This window comes from Hermetia illucens, chromosome 4 (genome assembly GCF_905115235.1).
Source record: "Hermetia illucens chromosome 4, iHerIll2.2.curated.20191125, whole genome shotgun sequence".
Taxonomy (NCBI): Eukaryota; Metazoa; Arthropoda; class Insecta; order Diptera; family Stratiomyidae; genus Hermetia; species Hermetia illucens.
Window position 1 is genome coordinate 116,356,631 of NC_051852.1, and position 20,591 is coordinate 116,377,221.

The following is a 20,591-nucleotide window of genomic DNA, read 5'->3' on the forward strand; positions in this document are numbered from 1 at the left end:
TTTGCTGATAATCCGGGATCAAATTTCACCTTTCAAATTTAGAGTTTATTTGATGGCTAATAATGTGTTATGGATTATCGGTGTTTATTAATCCTTTAAAATAGGTCATTAGGTGTCGCTAATATTTGAATATTCTTCTTACTTTCTGCTATTGAAAAAAAAATAATTTTCGTTTTTAAAACATCAAATAACAAACGGATAAATGAAAGTTTAGATGTTATTCAATTTTTTAAAAATACATGGTGGATTTTTTTTGATTAAGGTGTTTTCAATATGTAGTGTTATCCCCTTTGTTTTTTATAACAGCTCGAAAACGTTGACGTCTCCTGGTACGTACCACATTTTAAATAATATTTTGGTGAATATCCTTCCATTGCCGCTGCATTTCAGTTAACAAAGTTGTTTGTTCGGCTTGCCATCGGTATTTTGCTGACCAATATGGATGTGCACCATCTGAAGATTAAGCTTATTTAGATAAATAAATTTAACCACTGCTAGTCAAACCGCGTATAAAACACACTATACACAGTGGACAAAAAGTAGGATATGATTTTTTAATTGAACTTTGGAAATTTGGAAATTCCATTTGCATTTCTCCTGTTCACTTCTTTGTGAAGTATCGAATATCGATACAGTCTTAGGTTTTAATGAGATTGTGCTTCAGTTTCGTTATCACCACATTTAACGCTGTGCAAGCGATAAGCCTACACCAGTGACCGGGATCCGAACCCGGGGTAACGAGATCGAGGGGCTGACACCCAACCATTTCGACCAACGCACAGTTTAATCATTTTGTTACCAATACGAAAAATATGATAATCAAAGCCGCGATTCCTGAATTAATTTAATGATGATTATTTTGCGAAAAGTGTATTTCCCGAGATGATAGATTTAAGGTAGAGGTCACTTGTAAAAATTTGAAAGATGACAGGAATTTGTATCACATGCTCAACCATCATTACCATCGCGCCCGCCAACCAGTTTTTAACAACCGTAAACTTAGCAGGTCGTTTTCTATTAAATTGATAAGAATAAAAATTTTAGCTGAGTAAAATTCTGAACATTTTATTTGTTTAGCTACGCGAGGTATTTCTATGCATAATGTGGCGAAGTAATCATGACAGCACAAGTTAAAATATAATTTTTAAGACAGCAATTGTAAACTTTCATTTGCCACCTTGCGTTCCTTGTATCTGACAAATCAAAAAATTGTACCTAAGACATTCCTAGTTATGTATATATCGAAAGAACACTACGTCAATGTTTTCCACATAAAACACGCCCAGTCTCGACTTTTCAATCCGTGTTCGTTTCAGCTTAATTTTGCCCTTTTCTATATTCGTGGTGCATGTAGATGTTGGGGAATGTTTTGCTGACTAAAAAACGAATAATGTTGCATAGTATTTTTCGTGAAAATTTCATCCCAATCTACTTCCAGTTATTCAGTTGCTATCGTTCCACGAACTCCATCGAAATTTTTAATTAGTTTCTCCTAGGTTACAGCTTGTATCTACACAACGTTTTCATCAAACTTTCCATTTGCATAGTAAAGTTCTTATTATCCTTGATATTTCGTTGTAAATTATGATTTTGGTTTTTCTGTGCATGTGTTCCTTGTTTTCATCGATATTAGCTAAAAGTAGATTTCATTCGCAAATTCAATAGTTTTTTCTACGGCAACCGGGTTCCCTTTGTATATTGTAACCACATTTCACTGCTAATTTACAGTTCTTCTTTTGTGCCTGGCTGGTTATCATGGGAAAACTGAATTTATAATGAAGCCCGCAACGAAATCATTCAAATAATATCACCACATGTATGTAAGAGAGTAAATGGCAAAGAATGGATTTTACCTAATTGGGCGTTGGGATTACTTCTGCCTTTCAAATTTAATCATTAAATAAGGATGACCTCAGTGTATAGCATAAGACGTGAGAGATGGTGGCCCATATAAGATGACATAAGGAAGAATAAACCCTACAAACAAAGCATTCTTCTAATTACTTCCGGTGATGAAATCTGCGGATATGTCCAGAGAAACTAAGGCTACGCTTATTTATTATGCCTATATAGATTTGATATTCAGAAAAGAAAAGTATATCCTGACAGGAATACGTGGTAAATGAGAATCGAATGCGGTGCATTGACTACTCTGATTCCGCTTTATTCCATCCTGGTCATAAATCGTTCCCATGTGATTGAGCAAGTGTCAGACATTGTTGCTTGCGAAAATTTATCCGTACAATTTTTCCATTATCACCAAGCCTCCCTTGTAACTTTCTTTTCTACCGATCTAAGTTACAGCAAATAGAAGCCGTCCTGCCTATAAAACCAAAATTTGAACTGCATTTTTTCTCGAAGCCGCATTTTTTTCAACTGGTGGAAAACAACTAAATTTTTGCTAAACCGATCGAGCTGAAATTTTTACATTTTATTGCACGCATCTATAATTCTAGTCTGTATCACGATTATGTGTTTTCGTTAATAATTTCTTACTTTTATTCTGGATTTTAAATGAAAAACGCAATTTTTGAAGTTTCTTTTGACAAATCTGCCATTTTTAATATTTAATAAGATAAAATTATAATTCTGACGTTCTGACGATAGAAGCAAGTATACAGAATAAGAAAATGTTTGATTTTACGGTATCAGATTGCTACAAATGGAGATGTGCATTCCATCAAAAGCCCACACTAAGATCTGTAAAAAGAGAACCTTGGAAGACTAAAGTAAGTTAGTGTCAAATATCCAACATCACACAATTTGCCTAGCTATTTTCCGGTTAAATGCTGAGTATAAAAGACCAACTTTGCATCTTGAGTAGACAAGTAAATTTTTTTAAATGGGGGAAAGTTCATGATTATGGCTCCATACGACATTTAGGCCTCAATATACTTTTCATCTTATCTGATTAGATGAAGTTAATAAAAATGGAATAGTATATTTTTCAAATTTAATGGCATCCCCTACATTCCTTGGTTCACCTTAGAAGCATGGCATGAACCATTGCATACACATAACATGGAATACAATACTGAGAAGTTTGATGGAAATCATAAGTAAGTCGTAGTTACGTCTTTCGCGCAAAAAAGCTACACCCTAGGCCATGTAGAATATCAGTTTCTACTGCGAATTACATACAAATAAAAACTTCGAGCACTTTTCAACTTGTTTCAATTCTGTAGTCGACCGGACTTCTGTGTAGTCGAAAATCAAGTTTCCGGAGTTAAGAGGACTTACTTCAGCGTTATTGAAATTTATAAGAAATTAGATTTTCAACTAGATCCCTATAACCGTCAATCTTCCAAAAAATGTTTAAGCAACATTTTATTATAGATTGAGTGTACACATATGAACTCAGAAAAATTTTAGAATTTCGATTTTGAAATTAAAATAAGTTTTTTGATTTTTATTTAAAAAAAAATCACCAGCGAGCGTACATTTTTGCACTAGAAAAGTGGTGCATCATTTTTAAAGTTTTGTGGGAAAGAAAACCTTATTAAAATCGATTCAATGTCTGCCTGGTATATCCGTTTTATTCCAAAACGACTGAACCAATTGTCACGAAATTTAATGAGAACATGTGGTCTGTGTGTCCCTTTACATGCAGCGAATGGCGCCATTTTGTATTAAGTTTGTGGGGGGAGGTGTACATTTTTTTTCCACAGAATATGATCATGTAGAGTATCAAATGAAAGTGCTCGATTATTCTTTGTGAAACTAAGCTGATCTATATTAGGTGAAGCATAGGAGAGTGAGGGCTCAAAATGTGTGCCCCAAAAGGTGAAACAGGTCTCATTCTCAGAACCTAACCAACCGAAAAATCTGAAAAAATCACAGAATTTGAAATCTGGGCCTCAAAATACATTCTGTTCCGACACTTGCACAAGTTAATAATAGAAGATTACTTTTTTTTAGAAATTTATCAGAAAACCCCTTCAATTCATCCCAGATGTAAAAAATTGCATCAGCATAGGTGATAATATAGGACATGATTCTGGAAAATTTGAAAGTAATCTAACTATTATTAACGAAATGATTGGAAGTCAAAGTATTAAATTTGACGTAAATTTATTGCACTCGTGTATAACGTCATCATCATATGTATAGTGAACTTATATGAACGGCGGTGACCATGGAGACACTTTCACTTTTTTTTACATTTTTTTAGTTATTTGAATATCAATATCAGTTACTGGAGACAGGTATATGTATATATATATATATATATATGCTAACGAAATTTGCGGGTAGTCTTCAATAAGATGGACGTGTGTGTATGTATGTAAGCTTTTTTGCACAGAGTAAAGTGGAAACGCGTGAAGGTAAGGTGCGTTAGATCAATTTTAAGCACAATATTTATGTCTTACATAAATATGTATATATGCATATTTTCTTTGGCAATATATGACGCATTGCATTCTTAGCTATGTACCAATGGAAAAACGCGCATAGACCTTTATACCTGAAGCGCCGAGCTTCCGGTATTCCGACTTGTTTATCATTTGTGAATTGTATGCGCAATTTCTTAATTATTTTACATTGAAAGCGGATTTTTTGTCTTCTCTTTCATATCTAAATTATTTGTAGAAACGGCGATGTTCAATTAGCCTGACCTATAACCATTTTGTGCCCGATTTGGATCTATATATTCAATTCTCCAAATTTTATCGGAAGTTTCAATAGCTTTTGTTGTGTGTAGATACAAGTAACAAAAAAGTTGAGATAATGAAGTTATTGAAAAATTGCGTCATTTTATGAATCCTCGGACAGATCGAAATTCAAACTACGCCAAACTGCTCACGAAAATCACAAAGATTGTCATTAACTGGGCCGCGTCGGACGCCCTGATAATGGCGTTCGAGAGCTATCTCCATCTTTCTTTAAGCTACTAGTTCGTCATAAAGACAATTCCTCACACATTCAAAGTCGCGTCACACAGGAATAAAAATGCATGCCGAAGTTTTTGCGATAAATATTTTCTGCACATATTGGAAAATATATATTTTGACACAAATTTCGAGGCACCCGTGTAATTTGTATCTGCACTCAAATTGGACGATGTTTTTTTAAAGGAGTAGTTTGTTTGTTAGGTCTGCTTGTGTTTTTGCTCCACAACAGGGTGATTAGATGATCTGATTTATAAAAAAAAATTTTTAAAAAAATAAAACTATAATAGATAGCTTTCTCCGACTACAGTATATTTTAATAGTTAGTAAATACGTATTTCGAGAGCTACTTACTTTCTTCCTCAGTACTTAAGCTAAGGTAGCTACCTACTCTCTTCCTCAGTACTTAAGTTAAGGTAACTCAAGTACTTAGGAAGAGTTGTAGCTCTCGAAATACGTATTTACTAACTATTAAAATATATTGTAGTAGAAGAAAGCTACCTAGTTTTATTTTTATTTAGAAGAACTACAAGCATCGGAACGATAACTATATCAACATTTTTTTTCGGCACAGTGATCGAGTTGTTTGATTGTCAGTCTTTTGATTTCGCTACTTCGGGTTCAAATCTCGGATCATCATGAATGTTTGTTTTCATCTTCGTGCTACCCCGCTTAACACTTGCACAGCATTAAGTGTGATAATAATAGCACAGCCGCATTGAAAACAATATTGGAAAAGTGAAAGCACAAATTCACAAAAGAGACTATCAAGGCCCTATACTCCACAAAAGAGTCAACAATATGTGCTCATTAAAATGTTTTAAAAAAATGAATTTGTACATTAAACCACCCCTTATAAACTACGTAGCCAAAAATAGCACAAATAAACAGGATTCGTTTGAATACTTGGCAGTCGGACAGTAAACTCGAAAATGAAGAAAAGTGAAATAAAATCAGTGGTCAATAGTAGGCTAGTTAACATCAAGTATATGTGCTTGAAAATATCTTCTTAAGGAATGTACCCAGACTTGATGAAACATTGAAGGATTATCGTCCTTTTTAAACCAGCGTTACTTGCTAGTGTTGGAAATTTGGTAGAATCAAAGGAGCTGAATATCCAATGTCGGAATAGAAAGTCATAAGTAAAACACAAATTAGTAGCGTTTTGGTAGAATAATAATAAAGGTATATTTCCCTTGACAATATATAAATTGTGAAATGAAAAATTAAATTCACTATACTCAGCCAAGGACGAGATGGTCTATTGTCAAATTCTTATACAACTTCACTTATACAACACTAATTGTGCCGATACTGGAACTGAAATGCAATCCCATTGGAAACTGAAAGCTGCCCTACAATCCACAAAGCAGTGAATACATAAACATAATGGTAAAACGAGGAAAATGCGGTTTTTTTGTAAGGATACATTCTACAATAAAAAAATCTTACCTTTTTTATTTAAATTAAAAAATGAAGGTATTATTTGGCTTTAAAAATTGTTATCCGAAAAAATTTTATCACCTTTGGCTTATATTTCTGTAATAATTGCTAGATTCGCCAGATTATTATTAATATAGGCTATAGATACTAACTGCAATATTTATCAAAGTGTCCTTAAAAATAGGAAAAAGTTGTGTTACTGACATATAACCCAAAGAAGTAGGTGACCCCGACTCTGACCCATACTATTTGGTTTTAGATAATCCATAACTCCCCTTTCACAAAAAATGTTCGGTATTGCCAAGTAGAAAACTGTCCTCAAATCAAAGCCAGACCGAAAACTACTGTCAAGAACATACGTCTAGACAAATCAGACAAACATCTATCGGTATTCAGCCAAAAATACTTATTCAAAAACAATCGGTTAATCGCCGCATTCAAAAAAAAAATGCAAGTAATTTTGAAGAGGTATGTAAATGCAAATCGATTTTCCCACTACACGCCCCCAAAATATTCTGAAATTTACAACCAACCTTTCAAACAATGCCCGCTTTCTACGAACATTTTTCAAATTGTCCAATATTTATAGATCACCCTCCTCTTTTTAGAACTCTCGCAAACACGTATCAAAATAAAAAACAAAATACTTGTACTCTGCACTTTGCGTAAATCGTAAGATATTTATATCCCAAATAGTTCGCGAATATTTTCAACTTCGAATGTCTTGAAATAAATTAAAAGACATTTTCTTATGCTTCCTAATGGCTTGACTGCTTCACTTAAAAGTTATCAGTGCAAAGTCCATGATTTTTGCAGTACACAAACAGAAATAGATACAGCTCACTCAAACAAATCTGATATTTTATTTTTCTTTTGGTTTCATATCTGCGATAAATACAAACAGAATACTTTCTACTCGAACTTTATCATTCGTTTCTGAATACAAGCGACTGTCACGTTTCATGGTATGATGCGAAAAGTGCAAGTTAGATCCAACGTCCAAAATGCTGAGTCTAAAATTTCAATGATTTTGGCGTCAGCGTCGAAAAAATTGCATGGGCGGAAATTGGATTTATGAATTTGCTGATAATGAAGTATATATAAATAGTAAATTATATCGTACAGGGTAGGCCATAGGCCAGTGCATTTGAAAAGTTGTAGAAAATTAATATTTTTTTTAAAATTAAGTACGACTGATTGAGTTCACGTTTAACTTCACGAGCTCTAAATGCGGCAGTTGTAATTATTTGCATAATATCTGAGATTGTATTTCTCAATTTTTTAGATAGAGAAAGAAAGTCATTTTCCACCAACCCATGAACAAATTGGACGTTGTAACTGAATGATTCAAGACTTTTATGAAGAACTCGTCAATGCATACAGAATACTCCAACTGGGCTTGTGTTTTTATTTTAAATATGGGTGAAGTGTTGTGATTACTATGATACGCACATCTACTACTTAACGCCGGTTATGCAATTGTTTAGTCCCTATTTTGGGTTTGTCAAATCTGCTTTCGTACATTTTGCAAATTGTGTTTCCTAGTTCGTCCTGATCTCCTGAGTGAAATGAATGCAAAAAAAAAATACGTCATTTAATGTCTAAGCACATGCAAATCCGCACGTAACTGTCTGTTGAATTTTTCTAATATACACGCAGTCGCATTAGCCATCATACTAAAAATTCAGTGAAAATTTTGTCTAGCCTTTATTGTTTGAAGGAGCTGTCTTACAAGTACTTTTGGTTTATTCAGGCACTAGGTCGACACAGAATCTAACTTATTGATAGGTCATGTTCACATTTATCTTTTCATATGAAAGGGTATGTGCCTTTATCGCTACAACTTTCGGTAATCTCTTTTAGATTTGCTTTAAAAAGTTCGGAAGAATCGTTTCTTTTTTACGACTATGCTATTTATTGAAACTTTTGATATAATACTTTTGATTATAATAACTAGTTCTTCGTTTTTTATGGGGTTCCATGAAGTTCGGCGTTGCAAGATGGAACGTATGTAGCTGTTCAGAATGGCCAAGGAGATCACCCAAGTAGACTACCGTCAATCCCGAGGGAAGGACTAACTCAAAGCGGCGAGAATTAATGGTGCAGATCCGGCAGTTCAACTGAATTGTTCTGTCAACACGCACTTGCTCGCCTTTTCCACATACAGTCCATGTGCTTTTAAGGGATGGGAAGAGGGACTAGTACGCGGGTGTGGTTCATTAATATAACTGCTGCTGGTTAGACTTGGGTGGGTAGACTTGTTCAAATCAAATCAAGTCTATTGAGATCACAGTCTCGGTTCAAGGGAATAATTGCCACTGCTTAAACTTCTTAAATATTTGAAGAAAATACGCTTTCGGAAAAAAAGCGAATTTCCTATCTTCCAGATTTTCTTTCCAGGACAAAATCAACATTAAGTGGTTGGAAGAGGTGGGAGGGAGGAAGGGGCAATACATGTAATGTTATGATCCTTGCATAACTTTGGAACATGGCGACTCAGATGAAAGCTCAAGTTGTCGAACTATTTTCCTGTTTGGTTTTTGAATATGATTAATAATCAAACTATTCTTCAAAAATTCGCAGATCAAACCATTCACTTTTTGATCTATTGTAGCGAGTGTCAGGTGACTCTTTCCTTCCAAGTTGAATACAGTTGTTTTATATATTACATACAATAGTTCCAAAACACCAGTTGCAACAGTTGGAGGTATGGATGTTAGCCTCTCATTTAATTATAATCTTTTTACCATTAGGGTTGTCTTATAAATTTTACTCGTCATAGTTTCATATTTCTTTGGGGTCAAACTCATCTTAAAAGCTATCAAAAAAATTGATCAATCAAGTTCGCATCAAGGACTATTTGGTAGCTTGATATGCTTTGTGAAAACCTTTTGCTGAGTTCGTGCTTGTGACGTTTCGTCAACAGGGATTTTCCTGTTTTTAAAATGTAAGTCTTTTCTACTGATTCAATCAAGCTACCAACTATAAGGCGAAACCATAACTTTTTAATGCACTTTTGATTACTAAGTTTGCTCACCACTTTGACAAAAGGGTTACAAGCTCAAAAATGCAATGGGATAGTAAGATTGTTTGACTCTTCAAATGGGAGTGATCCGAGGGATGTCATAGCTTATGCTAGTTCGATAGACAGATATTTGTTGCTCCTATCATAGTTTTCAAATTATGGTTGTTGTGAGAAAGAAGCATTATAAAACAATCATTTCCGCCTCGGATGAGCACAGGGAGTTGAATGTTTATAAACTCAGAAACGATCAAAGGAGGAAAATCCATAACGGATTGTATTCTTAACCTCATTCGTCATCCTCAAAGAAAAGAGAAGAAATTAAAACGGGCCTTGCATCGCGAACGAATGATCAATTTCCAATTAAACTACAATGCTCACTGCAAAGAGTAGTTGCAAGCAGAAAGAGGAAAAACCTCCCATTATATCTTGGTTGCACTATCCCAGATCTCGCAGGAGTATAGTGGATTACTTCTTTGGTTTCCAATTATAAGAATCATGGACCTCGAATTATAAACCCTCAGAATTTTAACAAAAAAAAAAGTTACAGCATTTACAAATTGAAAAGGAACATATTAAATTTAAACTAATTATATGTTGTTCTGCATGTCAACGAGGCGTAGAAATTGTTACTTCCTATTTTTGGGGCTCGTTAGATATCTTCTACTCTTCGTTTTGGTGATCCTACCTATGCGGTTTCTTGCCGTAGGTATTAATTTTCTTTCCCTTTTCGCTGTGCAGCTTGAGTTAGCACTTTTCGTCCTTCCTCTGAAGTTGTTTTCAGGCTCTTCCTTCTGCAACTCCCGATGTATTTTTTTTAACCATTCTTCAATTTAAAACACTTTCCGTTTTAATTTTCCAGCCGCTCAAAGTGCGTACAACAGCATGTATTTAATGCAACTAAGCTAAAGTACACATCTATGCCATAATGGCTTATCAGAGGGGTAATTTCATCCGAAAAAAGCTCCCTGTCATCCTTAAACCCGCCATCTACGTTCAGTTCCGTACTGGTAAGCTGCAATATCATTAGTTCAACTCTGAACGACGAAGGAAGAATTTGAGATATTTTTGTGTGTGAGCAGGCCATCCGGATCCACACGTTCCGACCACAGGTTAACTGCCGACTGTTTAGGCGTAACTGACAGCCGGCTGATAGTGTATGGCCGGCATCAAACAGGGAAAACCGGGAAACCCCATAAGCATGTTCCACATGGGACATGTTATCCGATTTTGACTTTTTTGATCATTTGCATTCTCGCTTTTCGAGTAGTAAAGATATTACTATAAATTTTGGTATTTGATCAATGATCAACCTTCATGTCTTGAAATAATATTTCGCTAATAAAATCAAAAAGTATATCCTGAACCTAAGAACTTCCAAATAGTCTACCTATTAGCTTATTAATAACCATATCGATATATATCGACTAGGTTATAAAACGAAGTTTCATGATTCATATGAATGTTCCTTTTTAAAATCTCCCTTGATGAAGCAACCTTCTTCACAATCGTTTTTTCGATAAGCAACAATTTCTCAAGAAAGCTGCCGTTGCCTACCAAAATGTAGTTGAAAGATTATAATCACTCCATTCTTTCTCGAAACCACTAATGTTCCAAAGTTTGGAAAACAATTTGATAATCCCTTCTGACGTTCGCGATTGTTATCAATATTTTGATTATTACACATATTAATGACATTAGCATTTATGATATTACACCTTAATTCGATATGTAATCATACAAATACGTCCTTTTTCTTTCAGGGGGGCTTTGATTCAATTGTATTGTATTTGTGTTTTGTGTACGGGCCCATCATCAAACATCAAACAATCTAAAGTGAAACTACACACACATATCTAAATAGGTCACTAAAAAAGACATTCATTTTGGAATTTCATCGTGGCATTAAATTTATCGACATAAAAGAAGATAACAAAAACAGTGGAATATAGAGAAAGTGGATATTTATCATAAAAAGGTCACAAAATGTTCATCGAAGATGACGTCCAGTAAGTATACTCATTGATTTTCTCACACTATTAATTTATTTTAAACAGAACTACTAATATATATCTTTAATTTCATCTATTCCATATTCAAATCTTAAACATTTCGGGTGAATATTATCAAATGAACTGTAAAAAGTTAAAAATAGAAACAAATCCGTCATTCTTCAAATTGACTGTTCGCAGGAGTGGATGGATTCGTCTTCCGGTTCCATGTTTTCTCCTCCTTCATCCATTCAATTTCCTCGCATTATATTGTGCTCTAATTATGTAAGCCTGGCTAATTTTGCATCTTTCACAATTTTTACATTTGAGTTTTTTTGTTCAGTAATTTTTTCGCCAAATAAAGCTATGTGGGGTGTCAAATGAAATGTCTCGAGTAGTACTTTTTGAAGAAGATATTAGTTTTAAGATTAGTTACAAAGAGGAGATTGCGGGGGTTCGAAAGGAGATATTTCAAGGACCCATTCTCAGACTCTACCCAACAGAAAAACCTGAAAAAAATTATGGTAGTCCGCGCGTATGGTATTTAGGCCTCAAAGTACTCTCCATTGCGAAATCTACTCAAATAAAGTTAATAATGGTATATTATTATATTTCGAAATTGTCTCTTAAGTTCATCGTAGATCCGTAAAATTTTGTAGTAAGATAGATTTTATCAAGAAGCGTCAGACTGGAAATCCCATTATTAAAAAAATTATAGCAGGTCAAAGTTACCCCTTTCGTGTCATATCACTACACTATTACTAAATATCAGTACCACATTGAATTTAATATCAGGTATATGTAGGTATGTACTACGCTACGAGCTATATAAAAGTGGAACTATCGTGTAACCAAATATTCTTACATAAAAAAATCAACAAAACCTTTCCTACCTGAAGCGTTCAGCTTTTGATTTTCCAGCTTGTTTTCGTTTAACCTGGCATTTTTTCTTTAGTCTTTGCGAGCTTCAGCTCCTCATGATCAAATTCGCCATTTTCCTCACCCATAGGCTTCGTCTGGGTGAAACCGATTTCTCGGCTCTCAATCACCATCTAATGTATCAATAGTCGTTTGCCCTCCACTGATGTGTTAATACCAATTTCAACTAGTGATTTATCATGAACGCGAAGTATGTATCTGGCCAAACTATCAAACAAGTTTTTTCGCAATTCTTCCATGATTGGTGCAACGCCATATCAACCGCGGATGTCCTTAATTTGGACGTAATCATAGCGTGTTATGTCAAAGATCCAATCCAACATCTTCGATTCCACTACCACATTTATTGTTTTTGTTAGCGGGCTAGCGATTTCCAAGAAGAGCAGAGACAGACAATAGAAAGCGTATTATGGCATATCATTTATAAAATGATCTTTCAACATTGTTCCTTTGAAGAATGATACAAACAGTCTCATCGTCTCTTCTTTTCCTCTGGGTGAATACAGGAGAACCGGGAGTTTAATTCATAATTTTTTTTCAGTTCAGGTGTTTCACAACAGTTTGCGACGCTTCGATAATGTCATATAATATTCGCTGTTGATAGTTTTTCTTTTTTCAAGTAAGTCGATGAATATTAAACCATGTGCATCCCAGAATAGAGACACAAAAACCTTTTTAAATTATATTCGTTTCTAGCCAAATCAACTGACTATGTATGATTAAGGAGGTTTTGGATTTGTTTCGTATTCAAAGTGGTGGTATCGTTTGCAAACGTTGAGATTTTCACGCTTGGGTTAATTGGTAGATCCGAAGGATCGATTCTTGCCACCTTGAGAAACTCTTCTTTGAACAGTATGGTATCAGGATTTTCATAGTTCGTTATGATTTCCCGTTCCAAATGAAAGGATTGCAGAATATTGTGTGTTTGTGTTGGAAACGATCTCAGGTCCTTGGTACCATACCGGTTTGGTATTTGAATTTGTTGTATTTTTTGTTGAAAGCTTATGGCACATGTAGAAACCTCTTTGAACAATATTTCCTAATCTATATTGTTTCTATTTCGGTTCCATGGGTATTTTACCTTTGAACTCGTAACTTGAACCATATTTATATCTTTCTGCTGTTCGATAAGCAAAGTAACTTTCCTGGCTCGAAATTCTGCTTATGATAAATTAAAAACCCAGGAGCTGCTGATTATAATTTCTGTATTCAGTTGGCGGATGGAGGAGCATCTCGTCTAGGATATTGTTTTCTGATCCCCTACTGCACCCTGTTCTCTTATTGTATGTTCTACCAAAATTTGTTTAAGTGAATAGAATGTCCTAGTCATTAAGTTCAAGGGATATTCGACTAGATACATATAGCTCTATTGTGCACTTACAAAATGTCGTATACCATAAGAAGCCACCTCATCATTCTCTTTGAGTCTGCATGTTGATTCTCGGCGTAGGTCGTTGCTTCCGTAGAGTATAGTGCTCAGGCTCATATCTGCGACCTCATTTTAATTTTATTCAGTTTCGAAATTTCATTCGTTTTCATTCGCCGTCCATCCTGTATCAGAAAGTTGTTATGCTTGTAGCTATTCTCCATCGATGTTCTAGCTATTTGCCTCTTATAAGTTCTAATTCGTGCTTCGAATCCCTTACTTGCAAGTCAACTCATTGCTGACAATATCTTCATGTCCTGCTACCAACTTCAGCCTTTCTTCGTTTTCAGTTGTCAAGGTCTTAAGATAATAATATATAAATTGGCCGTTTTTTCGCTTTTTTTAGAATTCTTTTGTGAAGACTGGATCAATATACAAATACGAATTTTGCACCATATATTTATTAATATCTAGAGCATACGTAATAATTCGTCCAACCCGATAGCATAGCTTATTATTGAAATATAGAGCAATTTATACACCCATCTCCAAAAAAAAGTCTTTTTCTGCTGCCATGCTAGAGAACGCTGCGATCATCTTAACGAAAAAAAGTAAACGGCATTTTAAAGTGCAGACCTAACTACAGTCCGCAAACTAGGATTATTAAAAGCTAAATTTTTGGTACCGTGTTAAACTTTTTTTTGTGAATTGTGGTGTTTTTTCGGGGCTTCTTTAATGAATAGAAAAAACTACCCAATGAATCGCAATTATCCTAGTTTACGGACCGTTTGTGTTTTTGTTTTTAATTTTTTTCAAATTCTTCGGTTGGATAAGTTCTGAGAACGAGATATGTTTCACTTCTTGAGGCACACATTTTGAGTCCTCACACCACTGTGTTTCATCCAATATAAGAAAGAGGGTCATTTTCAAAAAGTACTAATTGGCCCCTTTCGTTTGAAACCCTAAATGGTCATATTCTGTGAAAAAATGTTGCTTCTCCTCTTTCGCACATATCCCCCTTAAACCCAACACAAAAATGATGCCATTGGTTGCACGCGATACATATTCTCACAAAATTTCGTAATGATTGATCCAGTCGTTTCGGAGTAAATCTCGTTGACGGACAGACATTGAACCGAATTTAAGGTTTTGTTTCAGACAAAACCACAAATTCTAGTTTGTGAACCGTAGAAATATGTTCTGAATAAGTTGTGAAAATTTCAAAGAATTTAGATGAATGCATGTTGAGGTATGATGGCACTCAGTTTTCAACATGTAGTTGTGAGCAAAACACGTAGTCATGTGCATAGTTGATGGGTAGGTAGTCATTGTGTAGGATCGGGTTAACACCACAGTGCAGCGCCTAGCGAGTTGTATGTCCTACCAAAGTCCGTTTAAATGGATAGTCCCGTCCACTACACTCAAGGAATATTCCACTAAGATCAATTGAAATATGAATTGAGATTATGCGAAAGCTTCTAAGGCTGTCTGGCTGTCAATGAAAATATGGATTTTTAACGTCTATACTTCCTCCGTAGATGCACAGATGTACAGTGCAATTTTGACCTAGGGATATCCACATATTGTGTTTCGTATTCATTTCACGAGGCCTTGCCCTGCTTTGTTCTGTTTGAGGGCTCGACTATAGAGCTGTGGCAGAACTCTTATTTAAGGACCCCATCTCTGTAGTGGTTTCTGGAAGATCTACAAAATACCCATATCCCCCGCTCCTCCCTTCATTTGATAAAAATCATTATCCACGTAAGAATTTTCGGAGGTATAGGCCCACAAATCAGCGGGAGCTAAATCTGGCGAATAGGACGGATATTGCAGCAATTCATACTTGGCAATTCCATGATTTTTGCTATGGTTTTGTGAGTTGTGTGAGCACAGATGCATTATCTTGATGAAAAGTTACTTTTTTCTTTTTGCAAATCAGACCTTTTCTCATAAATTTTTATGTCCAAAATTCTTTTAGAATCTCAAAGCGCTGACGCTAATACCTTTTTAGCTGATTTCTGCTCACGAAGTCACTCCGGTACGAAGATTGGGGTGGATACTACTTCTTAGCCTCTTGTTTTGATTCAGGATCCTGGGAATAATTCCATATCTTATCCATGGTATGGAACGATGCACAAAATCTTTTTTTTTCCTAAAAGCCGCATTCGCATGCGTTTTAGTTCCATGGTTAAAAAAATGTCACACCCATTCCGCAATTGCTTTCTGAAACCCAAAATTTCACTTAAGACTGAGCTGATACTCAATGATTTTCCAGAACCATATCCTGTATTTCTCTTACGTTTTCTGAATTTGATGCATTTGATAGGCGTCCTGCACGTGGATTGTCTTCAATGCTTGTACGACCTCTTTTAAACTCACCAGCCCATTTGTAAACCAATTGTTCTCGAAGAAGTCAATTCCCTTAACAGATTTACCATTTCGATATAAATCTCCATTGGCCTCAAATCTCTTTTAACGTGTTCGATGTTTTCCACTGTTGAAAAATGGACTGAAAGAGTTGTAAACAAAAACAGAATTGACAGATCCAGTTGAAATTCAGAGAATATTTTAATGAGAGATAGAAGGTTAAAATATGTTCTAGTATTGACGGATAGGTTGCGCTCCGGAACTTTTTGATATATCTATGATAGTATACCGTGATAGGAATCTTGTTTGTTAAAAACAGTTAAACAACCACTTTCGAACAGTTAAATAATTTTGATGAAAATGAACGGTTTTCTTACATAGGAAAAAAAATATGTGAATCAAGAAGTTAAGATTCAGATGCCAATGTAGTTATTCTATGGTCATAAAAAAGTTGAAACAAGTGGTTGACGCATTAATGGGTAATGTTTGAATTTTCTGGAGGTGATGAATCCCTTATGACATGAAAACAGCCTTATTTTGAAATGACATTTTTTTTTAAAAGTTTTCGAAAAAATCCCACTTTAAAAGGTAGCCACCACGAGTCTTCTTCGGAAATGAGGGGGGGGGGGGGATTAGATATTGTCTGCTATTTGTAGTCTAGTCTAAAATTGATAGACCAGTACCTTCCTAAAAACTATAATTTTTATTTATCAGTGTAGATATATATTTCAGGAGCAACTTACATCCTTCATCAGTACAAAGCTACTAAAACAATTGCGATTATACGGTTCTTTCATACTTAGTCACTAATTTATTAAAATCCTTTATAATAAAACTATAAACATGCCATCCCTTTCGAGGATGGGGTTGAATATTCAACTTTTTCAGGATTATCATGAAAATAAGTTAAAATCTTAAATTCAAATTGTAGTTTCCGTTCTCCTTTGAGGAACTAGTATACGAGGGCGGTCCGATAAGTACTTAGCCTCTCCGCCCGATGGCGCTACTATCGCAAGAAGTATTTACTGTCGTGTAGAACATTCTCGTAGACGGCTACTGTCAAAATTTTAGTCGAATAGGACTTGTAGTTTTGTTTTTAGCGCGTGTAGAAGCGGGCGTGTGGGCGAATTTTAGAAAAATGGAAAAAGAACAATATCGGTCGGTGATTCGATTCTTGTTTTTGGAAGGGAAATCGCGCAGCGAAATCAAAGAACGCTTGGATGCTGTGTACGGTGACGCTTCTCCTTCGATGGCGACCGTCAAAAATTGGTTTAATGAATTTCAACGTGGTCGCACGTCAGTTTTTGATGAGCCACGCCCCGGTGCCCCGAAAACGGCTACTGCGGAGAAGAACGTTACAAAAATTCATGACCTTGTATTGGCAGACCGCCGATTGAAGGTACGCGAGATAGCCGAGACAGTAGGCATCTCAAAAGACCGCGTGGGTCATATCCTGCACGAAATTTTGGGCATGAGAAAGCTGTCGGCGAGATGGGTGCCGCGTTTGCTCACTCCGGACAACAAGCGCAACCGTGAAACCACTTCAGAGCAGTGTTTGACGCTGTTTAAGCGCAATTCGAAGGAGTTTCTTCGTCGTTTCGTGACCGTCGACGAAACATGGATCCACTGGTACACTCCAGAGACCAAGGAACAGTCGAAACAGTGGACTTTACCCGGCGAACGTGCTCCCAAGAAGGCAAAGACTGTGCAATCGGCAGGAAAGGTGATGGCCGCCGTTTTCTGGGATTCACAAGGTGTGATCTACATCGACTACCTGGAGAAGGCAAAAGGATCACAGGGCTGTACTATGCCGAATTATTGAGCCGATTTGACGCCGAATTGCGGAAAAAACGGCCGCATTTGGTGAAGAAAAAAGTGCTTTTCCACCACGATAACGCACCGGCTCACACTTCCGCCGTCGCCACGGCCAAATTGGTCGAATTGGGCTACGAACTGCTGCCCCATCCACCGTATTCCCCAGATTTGGCCCCGTGCGACTATTATTTATTTCCTAACTTGAAAAAGTCACTCGCCGGGCAGAAATTTGAGTCGAATGAGGAGGTTATAGCCACCACGGAAGCCCACTTTGCAGACCTCGAGAAAACGTATTTTTCAGACGGGTTAAAGAAGTTGGAGCATCGCTGGGAGAAGTGTATCGAGTTAAAAGGAGACTATGTCGAGAAATAATTCGCCACTTTTCAAAAATTTTCGTTTTTTTTTTGGTAGGCTAAGTACTTATCGGACCGCCCTCGTATGAGTAATTGAAACGCCCAGGAAAGTCATCGCAACAGGAAATATGATAACTCCATTCTCTCCCCCTTAACATTGATATAATTTCATTCCTCCAGACGAGCTTATCAATTCATTAATTGATTGGTGATACATCAGCAAATAAATTCTACGAAAATTAGCAGCATATATTCATATCACATTCTGCGCGTACTTATCGGATTTGGTTTATAGTACATTCAAGCGTTCGCTATACGGCTGATAAAAGATACCTTGAACTTCACACTTTGATATCTAAAGATTTCCCATTATGTTGTGCTGCTATGCCACCTACAAAAATTTTAAAACGATTAAATCCCAAGGCTATTTCAAAAATGATAATTAGGGGAAGTTTTGAACTTCGAACGCGGAGTTTTGTAATACAAAACTTAACCTGATAACTTGGTTTGACTTAGAATATTTTTCCTGTTGTTAATTCTATTTTTTTTAGAAATATTCCAATGTCGACGTGCTGCTAATGGCAACAGGTTGCAATTCATTCAAATTCAGCTGCAAACTTTCCGCCAATTGCAATTAAATGGTAGATGAGCTGGAAAGTAAATTCAACCGCTTTTCTACGTAACTAATTGTACCTATTTGTATGGAACGTGGAAAACAAATAAATAATTTCATATAAAAATATTTCGAATTTTTCTGTTCATTTTTCAATGAATACTTTGACAATTATTTCCTGAAACAAAGTCCACATCTGGGTTCTTTTCATCAACGACTTTTCTTGAAACAATCTAGAAATCATTCACATTGACTCGAGTACTTACTTTTAACAATAAAATTGCGAAGTAGAACATTCCGACAATTTCGTTTCAGAACTTCATATGAAATAAAGTGACTACCCACAAAGGCAATTGTTTACTAACGATTTAGGAGAAAAACTTGTGCCCTTTGTACTGAATCGTCTGATCATTTTATTAATATGAATAATGATTTTGTTGTTATAGTGGAACGTGACGTTACAAAAATGAATCATTATAAAAAACATGTGGGCCTATAAACAACTCACACGATTCGAATTGAATGGGCCGAAATCACGCGATGCGTTACTATTGGGGGTCGCGAATTACACCATTCAGTTTGGATGTTAGCTCTACAGTGATATCGAAGCTACTGGATATAAGAAACATCTTTATGTTAATGACGTGGTGTAAAAGCATTCATTCTATTGCGTAGTATAATTTTCATAATTTTAGCGGAAGATTGGCGAGTAGCGTTTGTTTGCTTGTTATAAGATGGCCTCTATAGTTCAGTGATTGAAATTGGATATAACTATTTTTAGATTTTAGGTACAAAAGAGACTTGTTATCAAAATCAAATTAGGGAATCGATTATTTCTCACACAAAACAAAAATAAGAGTATAAGGAATGCTGCCGATAAGTTTCTGGAATCGTCACATCCAAAACGTACTTTCAGTTGACAGCGGGTGGCTGCTATTTGTGTTTACACCTTTACGATTTTCACGCTACTGTGGGCTTACTTAGCGTCAATTAAGGAAAAGGCAGAACAGAATTAAGACAAGTTCTTGAGAGTCTTGAGAGATAGAAAGGAAGTTGTGTGGTTTTCTTATGTTGGAAAGTGAGTGCAGAGGACGAAAGTTGTTTTTTATTTCATTAAAATTCATTTTGACCATATTGAGCAAGAGAGCTTTTACAGTGATGGACGCACGAAATTCGCAATGAGACTGTAATGCATTTTTTTCCTATTTGCTTCTTGTTTTATTCCGAGGCCCAAACAGGAGCTGCCTAAAGGAGGGTGGAGCTAACAACTCTCAAAATAAGGAGCCGACGCTTTTGCTTTTGGCCACCTACATTCGAAAACAATGTAGTAACTCCTTTTGTTACTAAACTTTTAAGATGTGGCTTGAAATTAAATTGTTGGTCAATCATGACTTTTAGGTATTTGAGCGCTGGTTGGGAATCTATGGTATTTTCGCCATGACTTTTATCGATTCATGTTCTGCGGGCGCTAAATCAACGTCTTCTAGCCAAGATCTGATTTTCCAAATTGCCTCGTTGGTCAAGATTTCGATAGTCACTCCAATGTCAACTGCGAAGCCAATAGCAGTAAACCTTTTGGGAAGCTCGAACGTTAAAATTCTTCGTTTCTGATATTCCATCCCCACGAGTTATTCGATACGTTTTAGGTTCATCGTCCGAATCGTAACACAGCAACCTCACAGGAGGAATTATGTGACGATGCACACCAGATATTTAGGCTCAAGTATTTTGCTCCATCCCGCAGAATTAAAAGCATTCCTCACAACGAGGTTAACTACTGCACAAAGTTTATT

At 35.9% G+C, this 20,591-nt stretch overlaps 1 protein-coding gene and 2 long non-coding RNA genes across 5 annotated transcripts in view; 1 reads left to right on the forward strand and 2 right to left on the reverse strand.

Annotated features, from left to right (window-relative positions):
• Window positions 1-20,591, forward strand: part of LOC119653539 (long-chain-fatty-acid--CoA ligase 4) — an 87,178-nt gene that overhangs the window by 42,476 nt on the left and 24,111 nt on the right. For 2 of the 3 annotated variants that reach the window (XM_038058217.1, XM_038058216.1), the window contains exon 2: window positions 11,118-11,363. The exons of the other annotated variant lie outside the window; for it this stretch is intronic. In XM_038058217.1, coding sequence (XP_037914145.1) covers window positions 11,341-11,363 — 23 coding nt within the window. In that variant the 5' untranslated portion in view covers window positions 11,118-11,340. The remainder of the gene's footprint in view (window positions 1-11,117; window positions 11,364-20,591) is intronic. 3 annotated transcript variants of the gene reach the window in all.
• On the reverse strand, window positions 200-7,960 carry LOC119653540. The gene is made up of 2 exons (XR_005249714.1): window positions 6,866-7,960; window positions 200-453 (listed from the first exon to the last, which is right to left on the reverse strand). It is a non-coding gene; the product is annotated as an uncharacterized LOC119653540 (long non-coding RNA).
• Window positions 18,192-19,505, reverse strand: LOC119653541. The gene is made up of 3 exons (XR_005249715.1): window positions 19,065-19,505; window positions 18,680-18,835; window positions 18,192-18,609 (listed from the first exon to the last, which is right to left on the reverse strand). It is a non-coding gene; the product is annotated as an uncharacterized LOC119653541 (long non-coding RNA).